General features: G+C 34.1%; 1 protein-coding gene across 3 annotated transcripts in view; it reads left to right on the forward strand.

Annotated features, from left to right (window-relative positions):
- Cdh18 (cadherin 18) overlaps window positions 1–13,919 on the forward strand; it is a 250,111-nt gene that overhangs the window by 200,449 nt on the left and 35,743 nt on the right. For all 3 annotated transcript variants that reach the window (XM_027400035.2, XM_035439153.1, XM_035439154.1), the window contains exon 7: window positions 4,146–4,282. In XM_027400035.2, coding sequence (XP_027255836.2) covers window positions 4,146–4,282 — 137 coding nt within the window. The remainder of the gene's footprint in view (window positions 1–4,145; window positions 4,283–13,919) is intronic.

Below are 13,919 nucleotides of genomic sequence, written 5' to 3' on the forward strand. Positions count from 1 at the left end.
GCTTCCATATTCTCCCACATCTTGCAGGATAATGAAAGATTATTAAACTTTATTCCAAATATTATTCATAATCAACCACATTGCATATCAGCCACATAGAGAAGAAATCTCAATGAATTTTCTTTACTACACACCTTTAGCATTTGCAAATGTATAAAGGATAATAACTGAGATAAATTATCTGCAATTTAATCTGATAATTATACAACAAACTAGTGTAAAATTTGTTTTTGACATATTCTTGAAATTAGGCTTTGGATGAAGGAGAGAGAATATAATAGATAACTCAAGTACATATGAGGAATGAGATTATGTTATTGAGAGGAAAAACAGCTTTTCCAATACACTTTAACAGGACAATTTATTATCTATACCCTATGCATATAGGTATCATAGAGAAGTTGCATATCAAGTGAAGAACTCCATGATTTGTTTATTGTAGCATATGTTGAAAGGCAATATTTGATTCAAGGCGGTGATCATTGATACTGATTGTTTATTGTAGCCATAGCTTTTCTGATTGTTGGTCATTGAAGTGATAATTTGAATAATCGATTTCATCTTTTTGTGATAAAATGATTTCTTTCATTTTTCACAGTTTGACACACACATACTGAATGTGTTAACAGATGCACATGTTATGTCATAGTAAGAAGTTGTATAAATACACAATCACAGTGTATAATTCTGTATAGGAATGTGAATTCTGACAAAAGATTTCTTGCTAGGTAAGGTAAAAAGAAAAGTAGTTATTTGTTGGTGCTTCATTAATGATTACACTAGAGTCTGGTCCAACAGAGGGGTTTTAAACACTACTGGGCAAATAGCAACTATAACAAGTCAATTGAGGTGCCTATTCTCTAAATCTACAACACTAGGCATATCTGACTTTCTTAATGAACACATATTAGAAGTAGATTTCAGTAGATTATATTAGTTTATTTTCATTGGTGTTAAAGTATCTACCTGACAGAAAAGAAATGAGAAGATTTGCATATTTTGTTTCACAGTTATAGAAACATTCACTCATGTTGGCCCAGTGGTCTGAACTCAATGAGATGGAGAAACACATGGTGGGACAATGTCTTAGAGGAACCGCATGGCGAGCATTGAGCAATAGAGGTGCTGTAGGAACAGGCCAAGTCAGATAAACCCTACAATGCAAGTTCCTGGGACCTACTTCCTCTACTTAAACTCCACCTTTCATTTTTCACTACTTTCCACTAATTGAATTGTACTGTCAAAGCAGTAATCTATTGATTAGATCAGAAGCTTCATTGTCTAACTTTTCTCATGAGACATCCTCACGTGTGCACCCAGGATTGTGTTCCACTAATTCCTTAGTTGTTTCCAAACATAGACACCGAAGATTTTACAACATGTGTAGATACTATTTCAATGGTTGTTTCACATGTAACACAGTGATTATATAGTAGTGACAGAGCTACAATTTTGTACTACAAGCTTCTTTTGTATGTAATTATCTTTGTATTAATTATGCATAGTGATAAGTATATAAGGGCAGTCAGATTCAAAAATTTCAAATACATTGACAGTGTTCAACTGCTACTCTGTCCCCACCCTCTCTGCCTCCTGTTAGCGCCATATAATTTCTCAGACATTCTTGCCTCTGTATTATGTCCCCCAACTCTCAATTTCCCATGTGCATATACATGTGTATAAGTTTAAAATTGAGTATATCTAAATGTGTGCAATATATAGTTACAACCATTTTCATGACAGAAACAGTTTTATTCAGTATGGTTGGATGAAATTCTTTATTTGGGTATTGCATATTTTACATATCTATTCATTATTGTCAGGCATCTAACCTAATTCTCTAATAATATGATTCCTGTAAATAGTGCTGCCACAAATATTTGGTTCAAGCACTTCTGTGACCTACAAATCCCCTAGTATCAACCCAGAAGTGACATAGTTGTTTCATATGATAGCCCTCATTTATTTTTTGTGGAATTTTCATACTTAACAGTTCACAATGAGTAGAGTATTTTATATTCACAGTATCACTGTATTGGGATTCCTTGTTTTAACTGAATCTTTAACAGCATGTATTGTTATTTCTTAATCATTGTCTTTCTGTCTTGTGTGAAATAAAATCTAAAAACAGTTTGCCTTTGCATCTCATTGATGACTAAATAGATTAAACTCTTACCCATGTAAGAATTGGCTATTCATGTCCATTTCTTCCTGTTTCTAAACTTTGCTTGAGACATTGTATTCTTGGTTCTCTTCCTCCTCATACATAGTTTAGCCTCCATTGGGCTTCTTCTACCAGCTATGCTCATAAAAGTATCAAACTGTTTTAATCTCTAAAGGCTATTTATATTAGCTCTGTACTTTATTTCCTTTTCTCTTAAAGTTTCCTGTCGAATTGGATGTCAATGTCCCACTGTGTTAAATTTATGCTGATTTACTTTGAATCCACATGTCTAGAAAGCATACTAGAAATCCATATCCTGTTTCATGTTTCCTTCCATTCTTTACATCTATCTTAATGTGACATCGTAGCAATACTGTGACAGTCCCTCACTCTTATCCATCTCAGTAAGTGGGTTTTTCCCTCGTGCAGTACAACACTACAGACACAGAATGCATGCACAGCCAACAAGAAAACATCACTGGCTTCCCTCATATACTAATGAATGCCTTCATTTATTTAAAATTCTTTTCAGTGTCTATATGAGAATAAAACTTTTTGATACAATAATTTTTCTGATTTGTTAGGAATTTTATACATGTGTACAATGTGTTCTAAAAATTTTCATCCTCTAACCTCCTTAAAACTCTTCCTAAATTCATAACCCATGCTGTCCAACTGTATGAATGTATGTATGCATACACACACATGCATCCTGTAGAGTGCTATTTGTGCTATTTACTCATGGGCTTTTCTATGTTGAAAAGTTATTTGGTTGGATCTAGCTGAGAACGACATGATGTGGGTGTTTGGAACAGAACTTGGGTTTTCTTCCATTTTTAAGGGATTTTCGCATATCCTCTTTGAGGCCTTCTATCATTTTCATGTTTTAAGTTCATTCTCTTCTGCTTCATCTGTGTGTGATGTTCGGGTCTTGCTGGTTTAGGGTCCCTAGACTCTGATGGTGTCATATTGGTTTTTCTGTTGTTGAATTAGGTTTTATATTGTCTTCTTCCCATCATTTCTTCTGGTGCATGTAGAAGGAATCTCTTCCTCTCCTGGATGGTTATGGGACCAAGGTTCTCTTCCAGTAGGTGCAAACAAATCCAGTACTCAGATGTCTTTCCTCTTCCTAGTCCCATGGATGGAGGAGGGACTGGTACAAGGTTTTGGCAGTCTCTGGATGTGCTGGATCCCGCTGAATGGGATCCTTCTGCTGTGAGCAGTCCCCCACCCTCAGGTATCCATGCACATGGCAGAGGAAGGCGGCTGGACACTAGATCTTGGGTTATCTACAAGAGGAGTATTTTCTCTTAAATGCTAAGCCACCTCTCCAGCCCCCAATCTATTTCCTACTTTAATTTATGGAATTCATTAGTTTTTTTCCTTCAATATTTTAATATGGCCTTTAGCTATTAAAAACCACTGTTATAGGTTCTATAAAATATAGTTGTTAAATAATTTTTAATTCAAATAGAGAAATTAAAATGTAGTTGCATTTTAATGCACTTGATTTAATAACACTATTATGTTATTGTGGCCCTGAGACTTTTTCCATCTATCTTGGTCCCTTTGGGCTAGTATCTTGCCACCCACCAGGACCCTGAAGCCACTATGATACAATCACTAAGAGACTTAATATATGGTGATTGACTTAGACTTTTTACTGGCCAGCTCTGTATTAATTATTAACCCATTTCTATTAATCTGTGTATCACCACATGGTTTTGAATTACAGGTGATGATCACATGTCTTGATTCCCCAGTGGCTACATACTCTTTCACTCTGTCTTCTTTCTCACTGCCTCTTTGCTTGAAATTCCTGCCTAGCTAAATTATGCATGTCCATTTGCCTAAACAGCTTTACTCATCAACCAATAAGAGAAACACAGAGTCACTGCATACAGAGGACATCCCCTATCATGTTTGTATTGTCCTTATTTATCATTTTTTACAAGGAAGTCTTTCATTATCTTTCTTCCAGGTATTTCATCAACCGCAGTGCTGAAGAGGATAGGTTTTTCAATATTGATGCCAATACTGGAACCATTAAGACTTCAAAAGTACTTGATAGAGAAGAAACACCATGGTACAATATCACAGTGACTGCTTCAGAAAACGGTAACCGCTTTAAGTATCCTAGGAATAATGTCATTGTGCATGAAATCACACACAGAGAGATTTGCTGGCCAGCAAGGTACCCGCTCATTTCTTTTTTTGTCAGAATTTCACAGAATGTATAGATGGAGTTGTTTTCATATCTTCAATGTAATGAGTAAGTTTTGTTTTTTCCTTCACTTTCATCCTAGCCTGAAGGTAGAAAATTGATGGTATAGAGTGATTAATCCTCATACATGAGTCAAGTGTGTTTGATTTTCCTCTTAATTGTGCTACTTTTCTGTTTTATGTACTTAAACTTCACTTATGCCAGTAAGTGAACTTTTATAAAGAGATCTAATTTCTTGATAATGGTGTGTTCATATGGTAAGAAATAAAGGTACCATTTAGCCTCAGTTTAGAATTATAGACAAAAATGACATAAATCTTTAATAAATATTTTAACACTCATGACAATTAGAGAATATGTAATAATTTGTGTCTGAGCATTTTCATTTAGAATATTATTTTTTCTAATGTTACATCATTGTGAAAATAAAGTTCCCTATGTTGTACAGGTCTAGCACATTTTATTTAACACTTCCTCCTGACACATTTAATTGTTTTCCATTTAGGTCATTAATCATGTTTTTATTCACATTTTTATGGAAATACTAGAGTAAGAATATTTCTTCTTTCATTTTCTTGAATATATCTTGTGTAGAATTTTTGTTTTCTATGATTATTCCATGCTTAACCATTTCACTGACAAAATACTTTATTTATAAAGTTGAACAATTTTTATATTCATGCAAATAAAATTCCAAATTACTCATATTGCCATTGGCCTGTATTCCTGACTATCCCTGCTGAGGATGGGAAGTGATATCCTTGTGTCTTGTCCTCTTTCATATCTTTTTATAAATCCATACTCATCCATGATAACTTTTTATTTTTTCTGTCAACATTATTCACATTCTTTAAAAAAATAATAATTTTATCAATTCTTCATAAATGCATACAATCTATTTTGATTGTGTCTGCCATTTCTCCCTCTATCTCCTCCATATCCACAAGTCATCCTCCTGTTCCCTCCCAACTTTATATACATTTTTCTTTTACCTGCAATATCCATTTTGTGCTGCCCATACTAATAAATATGGAGACACTCACAGAGAATGGTCAACCTACCAGAGGCCATCTTCTTAAAGAAGTCATTAGCTCTCCATAGCTTTTCAACCCTGGATGATTGTACCATGAGCCCCTTTTCCATCCATGGTGAACTGTTTCCAAGCTTTATCTTGTTCTGGCAGTCACTCCTGAGAGTTCAGAAATGCTTTGTCCTGCCAGTGCCACAAGACACTGTTTCTGTTTCGCTGTGTTCCTTCCAACCTGTGACTCTTACAATGTTGCTGCCTGCATATTTATTTAATTTATATTTAGATCTTACCACTAGAAAGCTGATTTGTTATAAAGGAAAGGTGAATAGGCTAATTTCATATGATTCTTGATATTTTTCATTTTCTAAATACCCAGGATAAATGTGTTATTTTGCATCTTTATAGTTAGGAGAGCATTTAAATAAATAATAAATACTATTAAGAGTTGGGTGGAAAGTGGACTTAACCTTTGAAAGTATCTAAAAAGGAGTGTTGAAAACATAACGTAGATCTTACAGAAGAGAGAAACAATTTTCAGGATTTAGATAAGTAGCTGTTATTTAACTCTGAATCATCCCTTAAGCCCCAATAACATTTGCATCAAGTAGAAACCACTTGCATGTAAAAAAATGTATCATTTTCAGTCATTACCAAAAGGAAGTCCTGCTTTTGTAAGAGGAATATCTTAATTATTTATTTGAGTTTATTTTTTCTGTTGAATATTACTACTTGTGGGAATAGAGTTAATACATATCTACTAAGTAAAACAGTACGCTAAATTGTAATTTCCTGGATTTTATAGTTGGTAATAAAAAAGCCGTAGAGACCCATTCAGTGAGCATTACTGAAATATAATTTAATTCCTATCACAAACAGGTGTACAGAACAAATAAGCAATAGTTAAGATTTTATACCCATGTTGGGAGATTGCTTTCAGGGAAGTACATCTTGAGCACCTATCGCCAAGTATAACTGTCCCTTTGTAGTGGCTGAAGCTCTCCCATAATTGTGAGCCTTAACGTCAATATTAGTCACATGGGAAAGCATGCTATGCTTAGGAATGCAGTTGCTATTTTTTCCAATGCGTTTTAAAATTCTTCTTAAGGTAATTTATTCTACAGAGTAGACTATCCTGTGGAATTTTGCTTTTGTGGTTAATATTTAAAGCACATTAGTTTCTCTACTGAGGGAATTTTGCAAATAAGCAAAGAGCCCTCTCTGGGTGATATGTCAGGATTTAGGAGAACAAGAATACTTGGGCAAGGGGTGCATAGCACATATGTGATCCCATGCATCCCAAATGTGAGGCAGGAGCCTTAAGTCTTGCCTGTGCTGTGAAGTGGTACATGCCAAAGGAATTAGAATTTGCGGCATTCTCTCCACTGAACAGACCTCACGTCTAGGGTATAGTATGACAATGAAGAATTCAACCAAAGTGCCTATGCAATACAGGGAGAGACCAAAGGTAGAAACATTCTCTGCATAGAATGTAAATCTAAGTTCATTCTTCCATCCTTTTGCTTTTTTTCTCCGTGAGCGTTCAGCTGCCTAAGCACATGGTAAAAGCAATAGCAAATGTGCCTGGACTATAATATCACTTTCTGCTGTGGTTAAAGGAAACTGTTGTATGGGCATCTCTGTTATTACCATGGCCAGCAGAGGTCATTACCTGTGAGAGCTAAGAAGGTATTTTGGTTCAACATGACTAATTAGTTAGTGTTTAACCTAGAAAAAAATTAAGTACAAGATTTTTTGGTGAAAAAAATCTTGGTGATGACTAACTCGATCCTGTGTACATAACAAAGCTTAATACATGACTGCATCCACTCTATTTTCATAAAAATAGGTTCTATAGATTGAGTGAGGAAAATGACCTCACCATAATGGTCTCAAGGAGGAATCAGTAGGGTCTCAGCCACACAGATACCAAAAAGGTCACTGGTCTATGAACCATGTCCATTCCTAGCCTTCCAGGGTGAAAACAGGTTATCCACCTCTCTTCTTGAAGAGATACCCCTGTGTGTTCCACATCCATGTTCCCCTAGAGCTCATTTGTGAATACAAGGATTGTCATGCTTCTTTGATTATTGAACATCTGGCTTTTACCCATTATAAGTATAATTTACCAGATATGTTATCTTAGTGAAAATTTCTGTGAAACATGGATAAAACCTCTTGCCATCACATAGACAAGGGAACTGAAGCAAAACGAAATTTATATTTGAATATTTAAGGCATCTGTATTTACTCCTGGAATTAGATAAGACGATGCCATTGAATACAAGCATGTTAGCTTACCAAGGTTGATTTAAAATTTGTTAATCACATTTATTTAAATTATGGGATAGTATTATTTTTCCATTTGCAAATACAGCACTATAATATATATTCAAAGAGTTCCCCTTGAGTTGAGAACTAAGAACTTTATTTCATCATATATCACAGTTCGTAAGGAACTACTATTTTGTAAATAACTCTCTGTGGAAATATTCCATTGCAGATAGCAGTGTGTGTGTGTGTGTGTGTGTGTGTGTGTGTGTGTGTGTGTGTGTGTGTATGTGTAATTGCTAGTTCCTTATAAGTTTGTACAACAACCTTTAGTTGTATTTACCCCAACAACACTTCCAGATCTCCCTCATTTCAAAAGCTATTGGGTTTTATGTTCATTTCCCTTAATTATTTAACACCAAGCATTCATGGTATCCAAATATTCTTACATGTGTTATCATTCACTGAAGACAGGACAACACGGAATGTGGTACATTCTAGAGAAACACCTCTCTATTTCATTTAGACACTAAAAAACTTCTATGGTATCTAGCAAGTGCATTTTTGTTTTATTATTATCTGCTTTAACTATAGGTGTGTAATCTTATACAGTGGTAAGTTTCCTCAAAACAACTGTAGTGTTATTTATACTTTGCATACTCCTTCTTTACCCCACTTTCAGCTTCCTCGCCTTTTTAAACCCTTCCTGTCACAATATTTATTTTTAATTCTTTATGCCAGTGTGTTCTACTTCACCTATCTTGAAATTCTTTTCCATTAGCCCTTCAGTAATTTTCTGACCTTTATCTGTATGGCTATGGGTCTTTTAAATATGTCTTCTGGCACTGGGATTTGATGACTCACATTGCTAAATGTTAACTATTATATTGTATTAGAGCATATATTTTAAGGGTTTCTCTGATGGAGAGGATACTCCTTCTGTAATTCCAGAACTCAGAAGAATGAAAACGATTATGTGATAAAGTCTAGGCCAACCTGGAGCTACAGAGTCAGTCTCAGAGTGGAGGTTATAAACAATAATATGAAGAAAAAGAGTGGAAGAAACAACATTTCAAGAAGTAGATTTGATTGGATTATAGCTAAGGCTTAAAAATACTGAAGTCATATGTCAACTGGATGCACTTTCATGTAGCTCTTTGGTCAAATCTGATTTCAAACTCATTCTTTTTGGGAAAATCTTCTACACTGAGAATACTGGAGCAAACTTTCACTTTCTTCCTGTAATTAGCTTTAGGTTCATCTTTTCTTATAAGAACCTTCATTTCAACTTACATTGCTGTAAGCCTTCAACATCCAGAATGAATCTTTCTGTTTATTGAACCTCTCAGTCTCTTCTGCTAACAACTATAAAAGGCTACTGTATAGTCTTGGGTTGGGTATGCTTTAAAATCGCCACAATAAGACATTAAATAAATAACACACCTTGCCATTAGTAATGAACAATACTTTTACAGATAGTGACATTTAGATAGGAAGCATAGTATACACATAATTTTGACTGTGAATGTGTTTATTTCAGGGGACAAGACAAGCAGAAATTTAAATTAATAATCCTTATTGTAGTAGGGATAGAAAAATCAACTGTGGAGTTTATTCTATCAGTCAGGGTTTCACAGAGAAGATTATGAATGCATTTAGCAATCTTGAGAAGGATGAGATGTTGACCTGGATATCTTCTCCAAATTCTGTATATAACCTAATGTACATATTTATCAGCACTGTTGAGATGTTGAGAATCTGAAGGAGAGAGATGTGTGTAATTAATATATATACGTTATGTAATATATATATATATATATATATATATATATATATATATTCTCTGGATGGAGGAGAGAGAGAGGGAGGGAGGGAGACAGACAGACACACACAGAGAGAAGCAATAACTAGGAGAGTCTGATTTGTCTCAATGTATTCATTTAGCACTGCAGAAGTTCAGAGCTTTAAAAAGCAGTGTAGCATAGTGTGTGAAGACAGGCTGAGGAGGAGGCTGAAATGGAATAGGCAGAAGCTGATATTTCAGGGTAGATGCCATCAGGAAGGGATTTCTTTGTTGCTTAGCAGTCAGTATTTCTGATGTTCTCAGAACAGCTCCATGCAGTAAGAACCACAATGAGCTCTGTGTCATTGAAACATAAACAATAAACTGACCACAAAGTATGGAAACCCTTGATCCAGTCAAGGAGACTCATAAAATTCATATCAGCATTGCATAAGATTCTCATTCATATAGTTTTAACTTTGCAGTTTCTGAACCTAAGTCAAGACTACTTATGTCATTTTATTGATTGCTTTCTTTGACAAGTGGCTATATGTAGATAATATATTTTGACTTCTGTTTCTCACATAATTATTTATCCCCTGTTCATTGCCCAAAACCTTCATTTGAGTCAGGTGGTGTCTTCAGTGTGTAAACAAGTGAAGATGTTGACTTCTCTGTTCCCAAATCTATCAATAGCACATAGTTTGGCATTATATGGAAACTTTGCCCCCTCTGTCTATTCCTGATTTGGGGTCTATTCCTGTGCATAAACCTTGACATCATGTACACTTGCAGTGAGATCCTGATTTCAATAGCTGTGTCTCACCAAGGAAATGGTATTTCAATACCACACTCCATATCTTGTGGCTCCCATGTATTTTGCATTTAAGTCACCTTGTGATATACTTTATCACTTGCCATTCCAATATACTGAGATTTTTGTTTTAGATGCTTTTATTTTTATACCAGTGAGTCTCAGTTTCTGGTATTTTAAATATAATACTAAAGAGTTCTGGTTCATTCTGAATTAATAATTAGGAATCTATATGGATGTTCAGACTTGATAGTGTGTCTGCTCTGGTTTTCTTTTGCTCATGTAAGTTTAATTGTCAACTGTAAATGAGATTCTAAGAGGACTTAAAAAGAGTACAGTGATGGCTGAATTTAAATCATTGATCGGTTACTGATCTCAGACATACACACTCACACACAACATGCACACACATGCACTATCACACAGGTGAGCATACACACACAGACATACATACACACACATACATACATGCATAATGCACAATCACAAACATGAACACACACAGCATACATACACACACATGTACATGAACACATACATGCAGTCACAGGCACACACAGAAACACGCACACACTGACAGCCTATGAAGCAAACTCCATGTAGCAAGTAAAGGTTTACTTAACATGAGTCCAAAAATATTGTCGGGTTAATTTAAAATATATGCATCATGGTTTTATTCATAGAATCCAATTATGCTATGTTTTTACACTAGTTGTTACTATTTTCATCCTTTTTTAGTTCTCTGTTCTGATTTCCATATCTTTTTTATCTTTATAATGATTCAAATATAGTAACATCTAGGAATTTCCTCTCAACTTGTTAAAAAATTTTACAACTTCTGCCTCCACAGTGGAAGATTCTGTATGGGTTAAGTATAGGCAAATCTTCCCACATTTCATTTTGCCATGATTTATTTTTCTATTATATTTTTACCACTTGAGATTTTAGAACCACCTCTAATTTAATTTGTTGACCATTATTTCAAAACACTTAGTAAAATTATTGGCACAAGGAACTGATTGATAAGTAAATTTTGTTAAATATGAGAATATTCTCTATTTCTCGTTCCTTCCTCTACCACGAGTAGCCCCCAAGAACATCTACCCTTCTACCTCTGTCTGTCCCTCCCTTTTCCTTTCTTGCTTTATTTGACTTTTTGCTTCCTATTTTCCTGTGCCATGTAAATGCTAGACAATTGCTCTACCACTGTCCTACCACCAACTTAATTTCTCTTAGTACATCAGAGTCAGCACTTTCCTCCTATGCCTTAGATGATCAGCTCTTCCTTCTTGAATGTACTACATATCAGAATTTATTTTTCATCGTTAATTTACCAAATTGGGAGTCTGTCAATTATTGCTGCATAGAAAATTCACTTCTACCTAAATCAAAATGATCTTATATTGTACAGTTATTTGCGAATGTGGATATTCAAATCCAAACTAATGCTTCACAAATTGTGATGTGTCAAATCATAATAATCCCAGCTCTTTTGTTCATTCTGGATTAATAAATCAGAACATCTGTGGTATTGGATGAGCACATTTAGCTGTTTTGTGCCTTAGTTGATTCTCTGGCCTGATTAAAATGGAAGGTTATTACTAATATGATTCTGATGATTTTAGGAAATCAGAGAGATTTAGAGGTTTACTATTAAACATGGTAGCAGGAACAATGCTATGTGGCTTTCAGTAATGTGGATACATAATTTCAGTTCACTATTTAAAATTTTGACTTATTAAATAAATAACTCATTTGAAAAGCGATTTTTTATATCTTCTCTATTCATTGACTCTATTTTTCACATGCAAATATTTTAAAGGCCAAAGCCAGATTTTTAAAATTTAATTCAACTGGTAACTTCATGTGGTACAAATTAAATTTAGGTGTAATGAATATAGTCCCAGTTGACTTTAATCTGAAATTATTTTTTATGCAGGTGCATCTAATAATTCAGAAATCTATTAGCAGAAAACAAGTGGTTTCAAGTTACCAGAACTTCCACTCATCATTTTGTTACTGTCACTATGATATTTTGATATATGTCATCTGTCTTACATAAATGTGCTCATATTATCAGTTTTACTTAGCACACACAGAGATGCTATTTGGCATGGTTTCTTCCCTTGGCACACAAAGGGAATATCAGCAATGAAAGTAGTATTGCTTTCACCAATAGTCAAGAGAAATAATACACTTATCTGGAATCCTGTGCATAAATAGATATGTCAGTGTCTAGCCTGAGGAGAGACAGGAAAGTTTTGTACTCCAAATACTGCCTGTAAATACCTTTTATTATTCACAAGTGATATTAGATGACTAGAACAAGGACAGTTGTAGTGAATGATTTGGAGTCAAGTTGTATAGATTTGTATAGGTTCCAGTTGTCCAGATTTTGGATATGACTTTGTACTCAGCAGAGGATTCCATGCCATGGGACTGTAGAAACTGACATTGAGAGAAATGACTTCCTGTCTTCAGTTACCCCTTTCTATGATGGCTCTGTCACACTGACCAATCATTGTGTTCTTAGTGACTCTAAATCCAGTGAAGATGACTTTGAAGAGTAAGTTTCACATGGAGGAAATCATGTTACACTAATCCGAGTATTGGCATGGACTGCTTCTTAACATCTTGAAGATATTTAACAAAAATATTCTCAGAATATTTTCAGTTATTTAAGAAGAAGAAACAGAAAGATTATTTAGTGTGTTCTACATTTAGAATATATCATTGCTTTATAAAACTCAGAAATAAGTTTCAATTTTTTAACGATTTACCAGTTCTGTATTATTTTTATGTTGTTTATCAACTTATAGTAAACAAACTGTAACAATTTCTATGTTACATGCATGACATGGTAGTGTCACTATCATCAGGAGAATGATATCTTCATTAACAATTTAGCAAGACAGATCACTTCCTGTAGTGGTGGGAAATCCTGCTAACCTGACATATTTTGTAGGACAGACCATATTTGCTGCCATTCTCTCTTATTGAATTTCCAGTGTGTGCATAATTACAGAAAATACTGTCATTAATGATATTGAGTTTAATTTAATACTTACCACTCAGTATTAATGTTCATATTTTCATTCTTATTTATTGGTCAATTATGATATATAGTAAATTTTATATTTTCTGTTTATCTTATATATTGATGAATTTGAGGTTTTATTGACTGTGACATACTCTAGAAGAAATTAGAAGAAGTTCCTACATTTAAAAGAAAAGCTAGATATTGCTCATTTTCATTTTAAGTGCTAATAATTTTACATTGGTTGGTATATGAAACCAACAATGGTGATTTGTTTGTTTTCCATATTTTATGGTATTAGTATCAGAAGCATCTTTGATATAATCATTGAATGTATTTGAATATACTTTAATATATTTGCATAGTGTGCAATGTGTTTCCTGTCATACATCCTAGATGCCTATGGACAGAGATGGTTTAGTATTTTAAAGAAAATTCTAGATTGTTTTATTAAATATTATTATTCACTTAGGTATCAATAAATGCATGTTTATATGAAATTTAGGTAAATACCAATCTTACATAATGTTAAAGAAATCTTTTAGCATAGTTCATAAAGAAAAGTTGTACTCTAAAATACCTTTCATATTCAGTTTCAC

Source organism: Cricetulus griseus, chromosome 2 (genome assembly GCF_003668045.3).
Source record: "Cricetulus griseus strain 17A/GY chromosome 2, alternate assembly CriGri-PICRH-1.0, whole genome shotgun sequence".
In the NCBI taxonomy this organism is placed as follows: domain Eukaryota; kingdom Metazoa; phylum Chordata; class Mammalia; order Rodentia; family Cricetidae; genus Cricetulus; species Cricetulus griseus.